Below are 16,891 nucleotides of genomic sequence, written 5' to 3' on the forward strand. Positions count from 1 at the left end.
TTTCCAGCTCATTAAGCATCAGCACAACAAAGCTTTCATCTTCTCCTCCGTCCTGTTCGTCCCCCCCTTCTCTCCATCCAGCCATCTTCCCTGCTTTATCCCTCTGTCCACTACTCTGCATCCCTTCAAAACGTCCAGTCTAAAGAGTGTTAAATGTAAAATGTGGCCCCTTATTCTGACAAATATCTCTCCCTGTCCCTATATATAATTCTGTTTCTGTCTGGCTCTGTGGTTTGGTTTGTTTAAGACACAGCCTGAAATCCGAAGGGTCTCCTCAGACAGGCACAGGGAGAATTTAATGGTTGTTTATTCAGGGGCCTCTGACTCCCCTCCCATCTCTTTCAGAGTTTCACGAGAGGACGTGGAATATTGTAATCTCAGAATAATCAACTCAGCATAGTCGATCAGGCTGTCACTGTGTTGGGATCACAGGCACACACACACACACACACACACACACACACACGCACCCAAGCAAACACATGCAACTAAATTCTCACATAAAAACAAGATAATGTCCCAGATTTTTTTTTATGTACCAAAAATCGAGCGCAGCATTCGTTTTCACATTTGAGATGTTTAAGAGGACAGTTTTGGCCTGAAGGTTAGAGAGAAGTGGGTGTGCAACCAGAATGTCACATTGGCAAAAATCCACAGATGTGCTGAAAAAAAAATCTGAGCGGGGGAAGCGAATGCCAAGGGATCTTCCCACCAATAAAAGCTAGTGCCACAAAGCCCTTGAGCAAGGCATGTAACCCCAGAATGTTCCAGTTTCGGCTTTACAGTGGCCAACATTAGGGCCTGGGGAAGACAATGACACCATAATTGATTTACATAATGGATATATTTAACAGAGTGCATGTTTTAAGGTCAATTTGAGTCACGAGCTGTTGGGGAATTTGCATCGAAGATGTGGCCACATTGTGTCCTGTGGCCATATTGGATCTGAAACCCACAGCAATATTGCAAGTGCAAGCTGCAAACAACTCATCTTCTCATTATGGACTCATTTGCTGAAAAATTAAATTTGGAAACTGTGGGAACACAGAGAAGTACCATGGTTGTGTTTTCACAGCAAGAAAAGCACAATCTAGCTGTGGACTGGAATGTGAGAGGAAATTTAATACAAACTAAATTACAGCAGTGTTTAAGCACTAAATGTGATTTAAATCACAAAGTAGGGCCTCTGAAACATCAAAATTGAATGTTGGTGCCCATTTTTGCTGCGGTGGATAAGCTAACCTTTATCAAATATCTTAAATGTTGATTTTTGGTGTTGCAAAAAAAGACGTTAGTGAATTCATTTGTCCAACTCAGAGAAAGGAGGATCACAGAGGATACAGCGCATACTAGATTATAAAAAGTTTATATCCAACACTAAAAGTAAGTGCATTTAGCTGTTCTGGATAGAATCAAATTAATCTCTGTATACTGAAAAAAAAAAAAAAAAATTAAAAATGGCATTCTAACTATTATGTTTTCTTTTGGACACATGCATGACTTATCATTACTAAATGCAATGTTGCAAGAGAGGAGTGCAATGAAATGTCTATTTTTTTCTGCTAAATGTCTCAATGCAGCATTTATTTACTTATAAACAGGTGCTTTTGGTCCCTCAGAGAGGTTGCAGCTCATTTTGTCATGCAGTATAGCTCAGTTGCCACGACTTTTGGGGATTTGGAAACTTTCATTTTTAAATTGTTGAGAAGTGTCACACTTACCTGCCAAATGTTCAATGAATAACAACTGTTTGATATAAATCAGTGCATCATTTCCGGCCCCTATTGTTCAAGTGGTTTGTGTTACGTTACCCAGTACAATAACAAAAAGTTAGTATAACCGTAGTCTTTGGCTGTAATGTGAATAACTGAATGCCAAACTGTGTTCACTACTGTCACATAATGTGCTGATTTTGTGGTCTGACCTCATTTTGCATTTAGTTAAGATACCAAGGGGGAAATTGACGTTGTGGCAGAAACTTTTGTGACAACTAATTCACTGTAAATCTTGCCTCTGGGGGAAAGGGAGAGGGAGCGAAACAGGCAAGAGACAGAATGAGAATGCAAGAGCATATTTTATAGTGTGGTAACATTCTCCAGTCATTCACTTGACCACAAAATGGCTACAATCTAGTCATTACTGTTAAGCTATGTCAGTCCTCTCTGTCCCGTTGTGAGCCACTGGAATGCTGCTCTTATTACAATCTCAGAAAATTTCTCGATAGCTTGCAGTTGAGCCTCTCCATTTTTCAGAATCCTCACTCTGAAAGACTACTTGGCAAGAGCTGCCTGTTCGTGAATGTGAGTTTACGTGTGTGTGTGTGTGTGTGTGTCTACATGTATTTCAGAATGTTGCAATTGAACGCAATTAGCATTTTCACTGTCAAAGCCAGACTGCTTCACTCAGTCTTTCCCTCTAGTTTTCAAGCACCTTTGCCTCTCGTTGTTTGCATCACTAACTTCTTACTGAGCCTTTGTCACACATTATAATTGGAAGCCATATGTGCAAATGTTAGAAAATATCAAGGCATGATAGAATTGTTGACTAAATAGTTAATGACATAGTGTCATACGTCTAATCTTCTGTGAGAATGTACAAACATTCCTGTGTGACGCCTACGATGCTCAATTTTCTGCAATACAGGATGTGATATGTTTTCAATTGTTGCAGCAAATACTCCAGATGTTGTTGCGGTTAATGAGCACAGTAGAGAGATGACTGTGCTGGAAATAAGTTGTACTTTTGAATATAGTCTGGAGGGAACATTCCCCACTAAGGTTTTAAGGTACCAACTTCTCATACATGATTAAATATAAACACGGCCGACTTGTGCTCATATATGGGGAGCTAAAACGTCGATAGATTGGTGGTGTGGGATTTGCAGAGAGTAAGGATGCCAAAAACAAGGGCTAAGATGCTGGCAGAGTATTATTCTGTATCTGCAATTATTGGCAGTCGCCACATTTAGAGGAGATGCTGTTAACTCAAGTTGGATCCATGATAGTAGTCAACAGGTTTTTGAGTTTGGTGACGATGCGGTTGTGTCAAAAAATTAGCCCTTGCATAAAATAGTCCCTTTGAGCTTTTTTTATCAATGAAAGCAGGCCCAGGCTGAAGTACAACAGTCAGTGCAGAACAGTGGAGTGCAGGTTTATGCTCAGGATTGCCTTGCACTATTGTGAACGTTAAAGTTGTAAATGTGTGATGTGTCACATTTCTCAAGCTGCACTACTCCTAATGTCGCCTACATCTTCGGTCACGGCTAGTCAGTAAAGAGACTGATAATTTCACATCACAAGACTCTGTTATCAGGGCATTCTCTCACATTAAGATTGTCATCATCATTATTAGTGCAGAGTGCAGGTCACCATCTGAGTTCCCTTCTGCTGTCAGCGCTGTCACTGAGATCACTCCAGCCCCTGGCTCGCTCAAGGTCCAGAGAGGGTGTCCAGTTCCCTTTGTCCCCCGCTGTCCCGCCCAAACCACAACAATACAGCAACAATATCGCTGTGTTCACCTGTTAGCACCTGGCGCTGCAGGCAAGACTCGCTGCCGAGTCCACAGCGCTCATCTCTGTCAGACGCCATGTGGAACGCGCCTCGCTGTCACCAAACCCAATATCCTACATACAAAACACACAGAGCCATAATAACTCACTCGCTGGCTGCCTGTCAACACTTTCCCCTGGCCGGCTACTATGCTAACATATAGAGGATAAATGAAAGCACTTAAGCAATCAGCAACCCATCAGGTAATTACAAAGGTTTCAAACATCACCTGGCCTGTCTGCAATGTGTCCCCCTCAAATAGAAATGAGCATCATCCGTACAAATAGGGTTGGGCAATATGGCTTCAGGATGATGTCACAGTGTGTTGTAGTCATGTCATAATATTATATAACTCTAAATATAACTATTTTTGATTTGTCGAACATGACTTGACTGTCTAATTTTCAATCAGTACCATGCACTAAATGTTTAACAGCAATCTTTAATAAATGTAATTAGATGTGCACAGTCAGTCTTGTAGGAGCTGCTTGTGACACATGAACCAGGGTTTCGTAACTGAAAACTGAATGAAATTCAAAAATGAAAGAAATAAGATTAAAATGCAATCCAAAAGCAAAGTCTATATGCTGGAGTTATGGAGCATAACTACATTTGTCATTTAAATCTATAGATCATAAAAGAGAACTGGATATGCTGACCAGCCCTGCTCGCAAAGATCATGACAGATAACCATTTTATGTTAATGACTCTCAGCTTAGCATGCAAATGATGTTAAAGTTAAAGGTTAACTGAGAGAATAGCACTGGGAATTTGATTTTCAGTTGTCCCAATTTGCTTAAACATGCATCCTGTGGTGCCTCTGGTGGCTATAGTGAGTAAATTCTCTTCTAAATTAAGGCTTGAGGGCTTGCAGAGCTCGATGTCAGTTTCAGGGAGGCCTCCTGTCATGTTTTAGTTTGTGACACACTGGGGCAGAAATGTTTTCTGGAGTCACACAGGATGCTGTGCACCACAAGAGGCAGGTTTGTGAAAAAAGCCTCGGAATGAAAGTCATATCAGTGAGCTTCTTCATCTTTGGGGTCAAACAGGTTAGACCTGGGGCTTATCGATTCTGAGTGGGCTCAGAGAGAGCAGCAGCTCATATGACATGATGTGCACTATAGTGCTGATGGTGAGAAAGATGAAACAACTAACATAATCAAGGCTGACATGCTGTTGCAATTCTCTGCAAGCTCCATCAGATAAGGAGAAACATCAGAGGTAAGACCTCAGGCCCTCTACATCCTCTCTGGCATGATTGGCATGATGATTGGACCTGGGGAAAACTCCAGTGGGCCAAAAACACTTTTCACATTCACTCATTGACAGGAAAGTGTACCTTTAATTACAGTATTTCAGCAATCAATCTAATACCCGTATGCCATAATAACTTCAACGAATGGATAACGTTAAGGTGGAATTAACTTTAGTTCTGCCCTATATTACAATCCTCCTTACAGACCACAAGACACAGTTTCATTCTGCTGTGAAATAATCAAAGATGCTTTAGTAAGATACTAATCATGTGATTCATCCGGCATGGCAGAAAAGGAGCGATACGCAGAAATAGGCATCGGCTGAATGTTCTTCAACAGCAGAGAAAAAACAGACAGCTGGTCAGGGCTGTAAATTTTACTGCATCATAAATGTGATAGTGTGTGCGTTAGTTTTGTATACCATTCAACGCTTCACTCTGGCTATAAAGATAAAGAGATTCATATAGGGTGTGATGTATGGTGCACGACAGGATGGAAAAGGTTTGCCATGTTACTTCCACTTACATTCTGACATGTCCAGTGTTGGCGGGGCCCTTAGACACAGGATTATGTTCTGTTATGCTTCAGCGAGCAGGCCTCCCCTTCCTTTTAAAGATGATACACTTTTACCACAAAGTTCCCTGCTGTGTGTTTCATAAATGTTTATCCCACATGACTCCAGCCCCCTCCCCAAAGTTTGCTTAGGATAGCTGTAAGCCCTGCCAACTCTCATGAAAGAGACAGATAAAAAAAAATGAAATATATAAAAGCCTGCTTCGACATGTTTGGTTTGAAAGGAAAACTTTTTTGAAAACCACAATTACCTCCTTAAACAATCCGCTGTGGCAAGCCAGCAGAGTTCAGAGAAGTATGGGAGGGGGGGCACACATGCACACAGATTTGAGGAGGGTGTGGAGGGAATGAATATAGGAGCACAGACACACGGACAGACATAGATAGGAAGATAGTGAGACAGAGAGAGCGAAATGGAACACAAACAATGAAAAGACTACTGGATTAAATTCAGTCCTGGTTTCTCAAACCAAAATACCCATTGCTGACTTTTCTGGCAAGTACATACTCAAAGAGAAGCAGGGTATATCAATTATTCATCTGTATTATGAAACAATGGGACAAAAACAAAACAACAAAAGTAGAGCTCTGCAGTGTTTCGAGCAGAGGACATCAGAGAAAGGCAATAACGATAAATATATGATAGTGTAATGTTGTCAGGAACTAAATTACAGTCATTTAGAGCTTGTATGGATGCGATCTGTCACTGTCAGTGAGTGAGAGAGAGAGAGAGAGAGAGAGAGAGAGAGAGAGAGAGAGAGAGAGAGAGAGAGAGAGAGAGAGGGAGGGAGGGAGCGCAGACAGGCGCCAGCCGCGGCGGGATCAAAGTAGAAAGTACCTCGGGGAAAGAACCAGTTAACTCCACTTAACCAGTTGTCCTGCAGACAGGGAGCTGCTGCAGGGCCAGCGACAGTTCCCACAGACTCTGCACACAAACTCGATCATCTTAGGTTTCGTTGCAAACGATTTGGCTTGATTTAACTGGATTTGAGGAGCTCCATAATCAAGACACATTTGGACGGGCCTCTCTTCATTTTGAGGTTTTAAGTGCCTCTCGAGAGAGCTGAACACAATAGGGGGCGATATGGCCAGAACACAGCCATAATTTAGACGTTAATTTAATTAACCAGTAAGCCACGAGATGGTTTTATGTGACTGCGTGTAAAACCATTTTAAATGTTATAATATCACTAATCACGGCTTGTGGCTAACTGCTGCAATTAAAACACACCACTTTAGCCTGTATATAAAAAAGATAAACAAGTGTCCTAGACTTTTTGCAGCAATAATAAGAAGATGATATTCTTCCGCCAAGTAATATAGTTCGTGAACAGTAGCTAAACGAAGTGCTATTAGGGCGACATATTATTACAGGTGACAGTATGGTTTTCAGTTAAATCGTTAAAATTTAAATTATGCAACCACGTCTTGGTTTATCAGATGGGATAGATAATTTTATGGCGGCTTTTGAAGTGAGGATGGAAAGGTTATAACAATGTAACGTGGATAAGAGATACAGTAGTATACAGGATCAACATCTTTCACGGTCAGGTTTTACATCTGTCAAAGCGGGTTATTTACAGCGCATAAACTGGACCACTTCTTTCTCAGGAAAAGCCTGGCCTATCAAAAGCCGTTTGGTTGGGTCACGTGGACAAATCGGCACAGCTGATAGGCAGGCGGCAAGATGAGAGAGAAACTTGTGGCACTTCATTGAGGGGAGAGGAGAGTCCGTGCGTAAAAACTGGATTTATTTACCACACCACTGCAGAGCATCGCCAGGAGCCTCGACAAGGAGGAATTTTCTTGGATGAAACACGAAACAAACATCAAGGGGGTGATCGGCCGAGAATTCAGTTGTATGGCACCTCAGTCGTGCGTAATGAATCCTGCGCAGGGATATCCACCCTCGGCTGCTCCGGGGGAGACCTTACCAGAGGACCGGACCAGCAGTACGGGGACTGACGAGCTGCCAAAACTCGGCGTATCGCCCGTCAGAAGATGCAAAACCAAAAGTTTAGATCTGCCGTTCAGTGTGGAATCCCTTATTTCAGACAGGACGCCGGTCAGAAGTGTGTACTCCTCAGAGTCTGGGCTGGGCTGCGTCCGGCCGGAGGAGGCTGGTTGTCAGTCACCAAGGGGAGTTTACGCGCTGTCCGAGCGCTCCAAGCCAGAGGCAGTGGACCTCTGCGATAAGGAGGCAAGCAGCTGGTTTCAGGCTCCGTACACTTCTTCGCCTCCAAGTGAGTTTATCTTCCTCTCGTTTTAGACAAAAAATAAATAATAAAATAAAGAAGTAGTAGCTTATAACTTTCCAACTGTCTAAAGCTGTTTGGGAAATCTCCATTTTCCTTTTCATTTGAACTGCTCCATAGACCCTTCATGAGGTATTACATAGTCCAATAAAAATTGAATGAATGCACAAATATTAGAGACTCTTTGTCATTAAGTGCCCTGATAAGGAAATTCAGGTATAAGCCGATATTAATGTAAAGTTTTAATGGTTTTTCATATTAAAGATATATCAATCAAAAACCACTACATGTGGACAAATTAGAAAAATATTTTTAATTTCTTAAACAATTAAGATGTGAATTGTGCAAAAGGGGCTGCCGCTGAACATCGGGAAAATGTTCCTGATATTTTGAGGAGAGACATAGGCCAACATTTCCTTGTTTAGAAACTTCTTTTATAGGTGCATAATTTCAAGTAAGTTGACCAAAGTTATATTGCAACATAAATTGCATTCCAGTGATTTGACTTTCCAAATGAACTTACAGGACTTCCCAGCCCAGCCCCATGCGCTCTTCGGAAACACAAGAACAACAGAAAGCCCAGAACTCCCTTTACAACCTCTCAGCTGCTTTCTCTGGAGAGGAAGTTCCGTCAGAAACAATACCTCTCCATCGCGGAGAGAGCGGAGTTCTCCAGCTCCCTCAGCCTCACAGAGACCCAGGTCAAGATCTGGTTTCAGAACCGCAGAGCCAAGGCCAAGAGACTACAGGAGGCCGAGCTGGAGAAACTCAAGCTGGCCGCAAAGCCACTGCTCCCGGCCTTCGCCTTCCCCTTCCCCCTGGGCGCACCCATGGGCGCACCGTCCCTCTATGGTGCGCTAAACGGACCGCGACCTGCCTTACCCGTCCCGGGACTATTCAATGGACCATATGGGATGTACTACTTGTCTTAACGCTCACTAACTTTGAACTGCATTTTCGGCGAGCGATGCCTTGAAAAAATATGCCTTCAAAACTGCAGAAAATCTCCATCTTAACAAGTTTTTGTTAGTGTAATATTGCATCAAAAAATCTTTCCTAAATTAAACGAGTACAAAATATGCAATGGCAAGGAGAATGTTTTCCTTATTTGAAGTCGTTTAATTCAAGAGACGATGAAACAAAACGGCACTGCAAACAACTGGAGGGCCATTGGCATCTTTTGAAAATATTTTAAGGAAAACACATTTTTCGGCTCAATACTGCGCTAAATGATTTGTTAAAATGGGCATTTCTTGCGGTGCATTCAGACAATATAATTTCTCTGGATAAACTGTTATTTCGCTCATTTTGCCTATGAAAAATCATTTCGTATGTATTTTGAGCTTCATATCTCATTAGAGGTATTTAGTCGAAATGTTTTGATGTCACAGAGAAGACGACATGTGAACTCAGCGGGTTTTTTTTAAGGCCTGCATGTAGCCTCGGGTTCAAAGCAATAACTCACGACACACTAAAGCTCAGAGCAATTTGACGCTAAAGTGACAAGATGAATGTTGTATTTCCAGGCTTAAAACTGTGACAGCTTTTTAAAGAGGCCTTTGAAAAAACGTCTGACTTTGGACATGGTTATTAAAGTGTGCGGGGAAAATAACAAGAAATTAATCACATTTATCCGTCTACATTCCATATACTGGATAGTCTGGGCCTGCATTAGGACACTAGCTACTCCTAAAATAATTTATTTGCCCGGTCACAGGAAACTGCTTCCTATTATTAAACATATTACCGACATTTGGCGATATGTAGCCTGCAGTAAAACATTTCTCCCTAAGAGCCAAAAAGTTATTCAAGAAGTTTCCAAAGCACTAAAACAGTCCCTGAAATTATGGCCACAAAAATGCACAGCAACATGAACAACCTGACTATTCTGAGTCAAAATGCACTTCACAAAAAATCCCAAACATATATTAAGACAAAATTATCCCTATTCATAATTATCATGCACATGTTCATTAGCTCATAATTCCCATGTGAATAACAACTAAATTAAGAGCCATGATGGAATATATCCTAATTTATTTCATGAATAGATATGGTTATTATGAGAGCTTCACACTTTTGAATACATTATAGCCACATCAGTTTTTGGTGTACATCATCAAGTCCCCAGAAATTTTGTTTTGCATCTGCCATCACCACAAAGGTTTAATTTAGATATTGTGCCACTGGACTATATTAAAAATCATCCCAAATGACTGTATACCTGTGGTTACTATGAAGCATCTTCAAAGGTAAATAAATCTTTCGAGTTTCAGTACTAAACTACAGTTTCCAGGTGATGTCTTTCTAACTTGTTTTGAGTTCCCCAGATGAATCTAGTGCAAACTAAGTCTGCATCTTTACTCTTGTCATTTAAAAGTTGCATACTTTACCTCACAGGAAAAGGTTCAAGACCACAGTAGGCGTTGCCACTTTCATTATTGCTGGGAACTGTAAATAAAAGTCACCAACTATTTTTTTTTTTTTTTTTTTACAAACGCACAAAATGCTAAACATGACTGATACACTTTCCGTATCAGTCATCAGTGTACAGTGTATTCTGTATTTGATGAGTGAAAAGTGTTTTATACAACTATTAAAATATATGATTTAAATTCTGTAGTTCATTTTCATTTTTTTTTTTTCACAGACAGACTTAAAATGTTTGTAAAGCTGGTATACAATTTCCATCTATAATTCAGACTGCGTTTGAAAGTTGCCTCAACCTGCACATTGCACTGCTCTTTTAATGTACCATGCACGCATTAGACATGTTATTTTGTCAAACTGTCAATGCAATATTATGGCATGGGTCTTCCTGCTATGTAAACAAAACAGCCTAATGATAAGAATAAGAACCAGGTAAGGCGACAATAAGAGGATGCAGATAAAAGATTTTCACGAGTGGATAAAATACTTTTTCTGCTGCATGGACGTGCTGTTGATCCTGTGTGTTTACAGCCTGGATGTCACCACAAGGAAGAAAGTGGAAAGGGACCCTTGTAGAAGACAATAAATTATACACAACAAAAGGTATTTGTGATGAAGTCTACAGAACTCTGTCATGAACCTTTACCAGTGAAATATCTGACACTATTTTGACGACTTGAGAAAAAAAAAAAATCACCTCGTATTTTTATGTCAACAATCGCTTATCAAAACAATTTATTTTAAGTTTAAAAAACATGTGACAGGAAATGTATTTGATTACGACATAAAGTTATTCATCTTTAGAGACGAGCAATGGAAGGCTTACTGCTGGAGCCTCATTTTCTCCTTCCCCTCGCTCTAAACCCTCGGACAGAGCCTTGACCAAAGCATACGTTCTTCGGGACCCTGAAACAAGAGAATAAGGCTGCTGAAATTTGTATTCAAAAAAGAAAGATGTTGCAACTATCATGTTAGCACATATTTCTAATTACACAATACTGCCAGCTGTTTGAATGCTAATCCAAACTGCCTAAAATGGCCAGATTAATGACCCTTTAGACTCGCTTTGAATTTACAAGCAGCCCAGTGCCTTGTAAAAATGGCTGAATTAACCCTGGATCAGCTCTTAGCACAGGGCTGACCCAACCTGAGAGTGTCCACTAAATGAAGAGCACCCAGCAGACTTTACTGAAGACTGACCTGTAGGAGTAACGTGGCCTCCCTTGCTCAGTGCTCATGTTTGTGGCGCCATGACCCGCAGCAGAGAGATCTGAATGCATCTCAGCAGGGGCAGAGATCGCTTGGTGAACAGCCGCTCCCGCACAACTGTGAGGCTCCATGGCCTCTCCTCCCTCTGTTTGGTCAGACTCCGTGTCACACATAACCTCACACACATCCTCTGTCACCTCCATAGCTGTGTCGCTCTGCTGCTCACTCTTCATCCCTCGAGTCCTATTTGTAAAGGTATCAGTGAGAATACATTAAAATAACCATGCATGTGCAAAAAACATACATTTTAAGAAAAAAAAAATAGCTAATTAAGGAGTCTTTTGAGCCATTTCATTATTAGGTTGTTCAGACAAAAATATGCTGTTTACTGTCCTCTACAACACCAAATCTCCATATTAGTTTCACCAGCAAAATAGTAAAGACAACCTCATATTCTGAAAGTCTGAGACGGACACATCAATTTGCCCTGATAATGAAAACAAATGAAAATATAATTAAGTCTGGTTAAAAGCAAATGTATTCCCTGTAGTGCTGCTAGATTTTTTTTTTCTCACATGGTGGGTTTTGCTGCCACCTTGAGGCCAAAAAGGGAAGTAGGGACTCCCTCACCCTTTGCCTTTTTTGGTCTTGTCAAATCTGAAGTCTGCAGGGTATTTGTGAATTCTTATTAGATGGTCTTTCCTCTGTTTGCTAGTCCTGAACTTCTGTCCACAGCCTTCCACCAAACACTGATACTGAAAAACAAGAAGAGTCACAAAGAGTTAAAAGGCATTAATTACTCTTGAATGCATGACTAAAGGCTTTAAATTTAATTGTTTGTAGTTCATTAAATGAGTGACAAACCTGATGTTAACTGATACAAGATTGCTGAAAGATGAAAATCAAACTGTCTAGGAAAATGTCATGGACACCAAAATAATGTGAAAAGTTTTTTTGTTTTTTTTTCTCTGCAGGTGGTTTTCAGTTTACCATATCTTGCCTTTGAGCGAGGACAGTGAAGAGAGTGTCATGCCACTCCTGGATGTGAATGTCAAGGAGGCGAGCGGACGGCAGGGAGCGACGGCAGGAGCAGCACACGTGTCTGTGCAGCGAGTTGTAGTGGTGCTCGTACTCCTCCACGCTGCTGAACAGCTGACTGCACCCGGAGATGTGACAGGCAAACTCAGACACACTGGGAAATGAGGAAAACACAGGGGATGCAATGAATGTCGACCTGAACAATAAAACCTGAAGAACAGAGTTTCATGCAAAAATGTGAGTCTTGTTCAAGAGAGGTTGCAGAGGACTGCAATTAAAGGAAAAATCCACCCCACATCACTTTAGACTGGTCTGTAACTTCAGAATCATGTAACCCTGTAGGCATTTTTGAGGAAAAGCACTTTATCTGTTGTTTCTGTATGATTTTTTTGTGCTGAATCCATTTCTGCCGTATGCCAAGCTGTAAAAGTTACCGTTTAGTCATAATTATTGATTAATTAGCATGATTATTGATTAGTCGCCCAAAGTTAGAAATGGCTATCAGTTTCCTATTTGTCAATATTCTATATATGATTGTTTGGTATCATTGTAAAGGGGACCTTCTCAGCTTTCATTTAAGCCCATGGGTGTCTCTTTCTGACAAACACAGAGGTCACATGACCTCCTTAAACCATAAATTAAACACATTTTCCCACATTTTTCGCCTAAACTATATAGTTTCTTTTATCCCTGTGGGATCAAGGGATATCAAGGACCCAAAAGACAACAACCACAATACCTAATGGACTTTGAGGATTCAGGAAATGTATGATATACCCATACTATTTCTTTGTGAGAGGTTATTGTGAGCCTTAAAATAGCAGTAACTGACTCAGGCCCATTCACCTCCATTCATTCTCCAGCATTACGGAAAAACAACCTCACCAATTGTTTACTGTAGATATAATGATATTATTACTAATACAAATGTAATAATAATCAAAGGCCAGGTAGACATTTTTCATCAATTTAATGAATTAGTAAAATTAACTGAACGTGGCCACTAATTACTGTATTTCACCAATTAATCTCCCGGCCGCAAATAGCCGCCTGGTTCTTTTAAACGCCTGGTAGTCCAGTCATTTTATGAAAACACCTAGGACAAATTGCAATAGTAAAAAACTCAACTGATTCTGTATCCTCAGTTTGTCCTGAGTGAGGAGAAAAAAAGTCCCAAGAAATCCCATTAGTGGAAAGTTTAGAAAATCACCTCTATATGACCACATATTACCAAAAAACACTGTTTTTAACACACAGGGGAAAGGGGTTCCAAATTTTACTTTCAGATATCACTATAAAAATTCACAAGTTGATTACACACACAAAGACAAGAAAAAAAGTCAATTACAAGTTCTTTGAATTATTCTGTTTACACATGCATATCACACATTATCTGATTTGATATGCGCTAATAAGGAATATAAGGAATAAATGCCAGAGGAGACATTTAAACAGTGAATTAAATGGTTAATATATATATAGTAACCTTGAATTAAAAGGTTACTATATAACAGTGAATTAAAAGGTTACTATATATATAGTGACCATTTAATTCACTGTTTAAATATCTGTTCTGGCATTTATTCCTTATATTCCTTATTAGCGCATATCAAATCAGATAATGTGTGATATGCATGTGTAAACAGAATAATTCAAAGAACTTGTAATTGACTTTTTTTCTTGTCTTTGTGTGTGTAATCAACTTGTGAATTTTTATAGTGATATCTGAAAGTAAAATTTTGAACCCCTTTCCCCTGTGTGTTAAAAACTGTGTTTTTTGGTATTATATGGTCATATAGAGGTGATTTTCTAAACTTTCCACTAATGGGATTTCTTTGGACTTTTTTTCTCCTCACTCAGGACAAACTGAGGATACAAAATCAGTTGAGTTTTTTTCTCTTGCAATTTGTCCTAGGTTTTTTCATAAAATGACTGGACTATATTTGCGGCCGGGAGATTAATTGGTGAAATACAGTAATTAGTGGCCACGTTCAGTTAATTTTACTAATTCATTAAATTGATGAAAAATGTCTACCTGGCCTTTGATTATTATTACATTTGTATTAGTAATAATATCATTATATCTACAGTAAACAATTGGTGAGGTTGTTTTTCCGTAATGCTGGAGAATGAATGGAGGTGAATGGGCCTGAGTCAGTTACTGCTATTTTAAGGCTCACAATAACCTCTCACAAAGAAATAGTATGGGTATATCATACATTTCCTGAATTCTCAAAGTCCATTAGGTATTGTGGTTGTTGTCTTTTGGGTCCTTGATATCCCTTGATCCCACAGGGATAAAAGAAACTATATAGTTTAGGCGAAAAATGTGGGAAAATGTGTTTAATTTATGGTTTAAGGAGGTCATGTGACCTCTGTGTTTGTCAGAAAGAGACACCCATGGGCTTAAATGAAAGCTGAGAAGGTCCCCTTTACAATGATACCAAACAATCATATATAGAATATTGACAAATAGGAAACTGATAGCCATTTCTAACTTTGGGTGACTAATCAATAATCATGCTAATTAATCAATAATTATGACTAAACGGTAACTTTTACAGCTTGGCATACGGCAGAAATGGATTCAGCACTAAAAAATCATATAGAAACAACAGATAAAGTGCTTTTCCTCAAAAATGCCTACCATGTTTTTTTCTAAGGGGCTTTTTCAATTTTCGGTCCTGACTACTTTAACATTGTTAAACAACAGCAGAGTGTCTTGCTTCTCTGGACACATTTTGCTGTTTGGTGCTGAATTTTTCTTACCCCCACAAATAAATGTCTAAATGTAAATGATATAACATTAAGCTGCTTATTGCCAGTACAACTATAATGGAAGTTGACAGCAGAATAGTTGATAGCGGATTTTCATCATGTAAAGTCAGGTTTTGATGGTTTTGCGCTTGAAACAAAGAGCAAGGGATTCTCTCTAAACTCTAAATTTTGTACCTCCATTCAGTAGTCACACAGGTATAAAACCAGTGAAGAAGAGGAACAGATGTCAGTTTAAATTTAAGTTTCAGTGTTTTACACACAAGAGATTTTTGCTAAATAATTATCAGATATGATGTCCAAGCAGGTGACAGAGACAGAGACAAAAAAAAAAAAAAAAAAAAAAAAAAAAAAAACTGCTTCAACAGCCTAAGTGCAGAGATTTGCATCCCTTTACTGTAATGCGGCTTTTCAAACCAGGAAAACACATCTCTTATGCCGTAATCACAATACTGCAGTATCTGAAATTCCAGATTATATTTCATTTCACATCATGATATTGATAAGGTATTGATATATCACCCATAATATGTCATAGTAATGGTGCCGTTCTGACTTTCCTACCTGAGCTTTGGCTTGTCGTCTGGCTCTGAGGTGGACAGATTTTGCAGGTACAGGTGTCTATGAATGTCCCCATCCTGAAAGCGATACTCAGAGGTTACATTAACCATAAGATTGCACAAGTTGCTATTCATTAACTAAGAAGCAACACAGGGTTTCCCAAACTGTGGTCCGGGGACCCCTCCAGGCCAGGAGGTGCCGAGTAAATTGACAGTTCAATTCATTGATATTTTGTCCCCAAGAAGTGATGTAATGACATGAAATTTAATGTATAATGACAACTCTGAACAGAGATTTTACTGGACTCTGTTATAGCAACACAAGCGCCCTGCTGGTTTGGGGTCCGTGACATGAGAAAGTGTGTATTTTACCTCAAAGAGCTCGTGGTCCTTGTGCAGGTGTATGCGCTGTGGAGTGAAACTGAATGGGCTCGGTGTGTTGTCCTCTTCACTCTCCTCCTTCAGCTGTGAGTCAACCGCTGGACACTTTTCCCTCAAAGTTTCTATTAAATAATCACTCGCTTCTGGCTGTAACATAGTTTTGTTTTTGTTTTCTGTGAGTTTTGGCTGGGAAAGAGAGGAGCGACGCAGTGTTTTGGTTGCTGCCACGGCGCGAAGTGACGACGTCATCCGACACACCACGCGGTTGTATGCTTCCAAAGATCGTTTATTTTTAAGAAGATTAATCACCCATATCGGCCCATATCAGCCACAAAATACTACTGTAACAATTACACTGACCAGTCATTCATGAAGATACTCTCCACAGTCACCTGATGAGCCAGGCAGCCAGAAAACTGAGGTTACATGCCAATTTCGCATTTGTGCGTAGAAATAGGAACAGAGTGGGAACTCTTTCTTTCATTCATTCTTTCTTACTTACTTAGTTTTTAGATATTCTTTTAGATATTCTTTGGTAAATCTGACAGTACGCTAATAAAGTAGAGGTGAAGTTTTCTCACAACACACATCAAGAAAATTTCACGAGCGCTCATAACAGAGACTTCACTTTATCTGTGCGCGTCTGAGCCTGCAAACTTTCAGCCAGCAGATGGCGACAAACCCCGCTACTGGGCTGTTTGGTCCGCCGCTGGTTGAGAGACTATTCCTGGCTATTAAAACAGCAGCAGCAACACCCACAATGGTTTCCATCTGCCTGACAAACTGTCTGCATGCCTAGCAAATTAATCTTTTGTCTTCTGCCAATATCATAGGGGAGTGAGCGGTAGATTTTAGAGGTAGCGAAA

The 16,891-nt window shown here is 40.0% G+C and overlaps 2 protein-coding genes across 2 annotated transcripts; one reads left to right on the forward strand and one right to left on the reverse strand.

Annotated features, from left to right (window-relative positions):
* Nucleotides 1-7,102: 7,102 nt before the first annotated feature.
* Nucleotides 7,103-8,630, forward strand: msx3 (muscle segment homeobox 3). Its single transcript, XM_030070758.1, has 2 exons — nt 7,103-7,620; nt 8,158-8,630. Exons 1-2 carry the CDS (start codon nt 7,188-7,190, stop codon nt 8,562-8,564), a joined length of 840 nt encoding a protein of 279 aa, XP_029926618.1. The 5' UTR covers nt 7,103-7,187; the 3' UTR covers nt 8,565-8,630.
* Nucleotides 8,631-10,782: 2,152 nt separating this feature from the next.
* Nucleotides 10,783-16,271, reverse strand: znf511 (zinc finger protein 511). Its single transcript, XM_030070704.1, has 6 exons — nt 16,017-16,271; nt 15,649-15,722; nt 12,262-12,463; nt 11,902-12,026; nt 11,263-11,514; nt 10,783-10,968 (listed from the first exon to the last, which is right to left on the reverse strand). The coding sequence occupies exons 1-6, from the start codon at nt 16,179-16,181 to the stop codon at nt 10,899-10,901; spliced, it is 888 nt and encodes a 295-aa protein (XP_029926564.1). The 5' UTR covers nt 16,182-16,271; the 3' UTR covers nt 10,783-10,898.
* Nucleotides 16,272-16,891: the final 620 nt, after the last annotated feature.

This window comes from Myripristis murdjan, chromosome 15 (assembly GCF_902150065.1).
Source record: "Myripristis murdjan chromosome 15, fMyrMur1.1, whole genome shotgun sequence".
NCBI classification, from domain to species: Eukaryota; Metazoa; Chordata; class Actinopteri; order Holocentriformes; family Holocentridae; genus Myripristis; species Myripristis murdjan.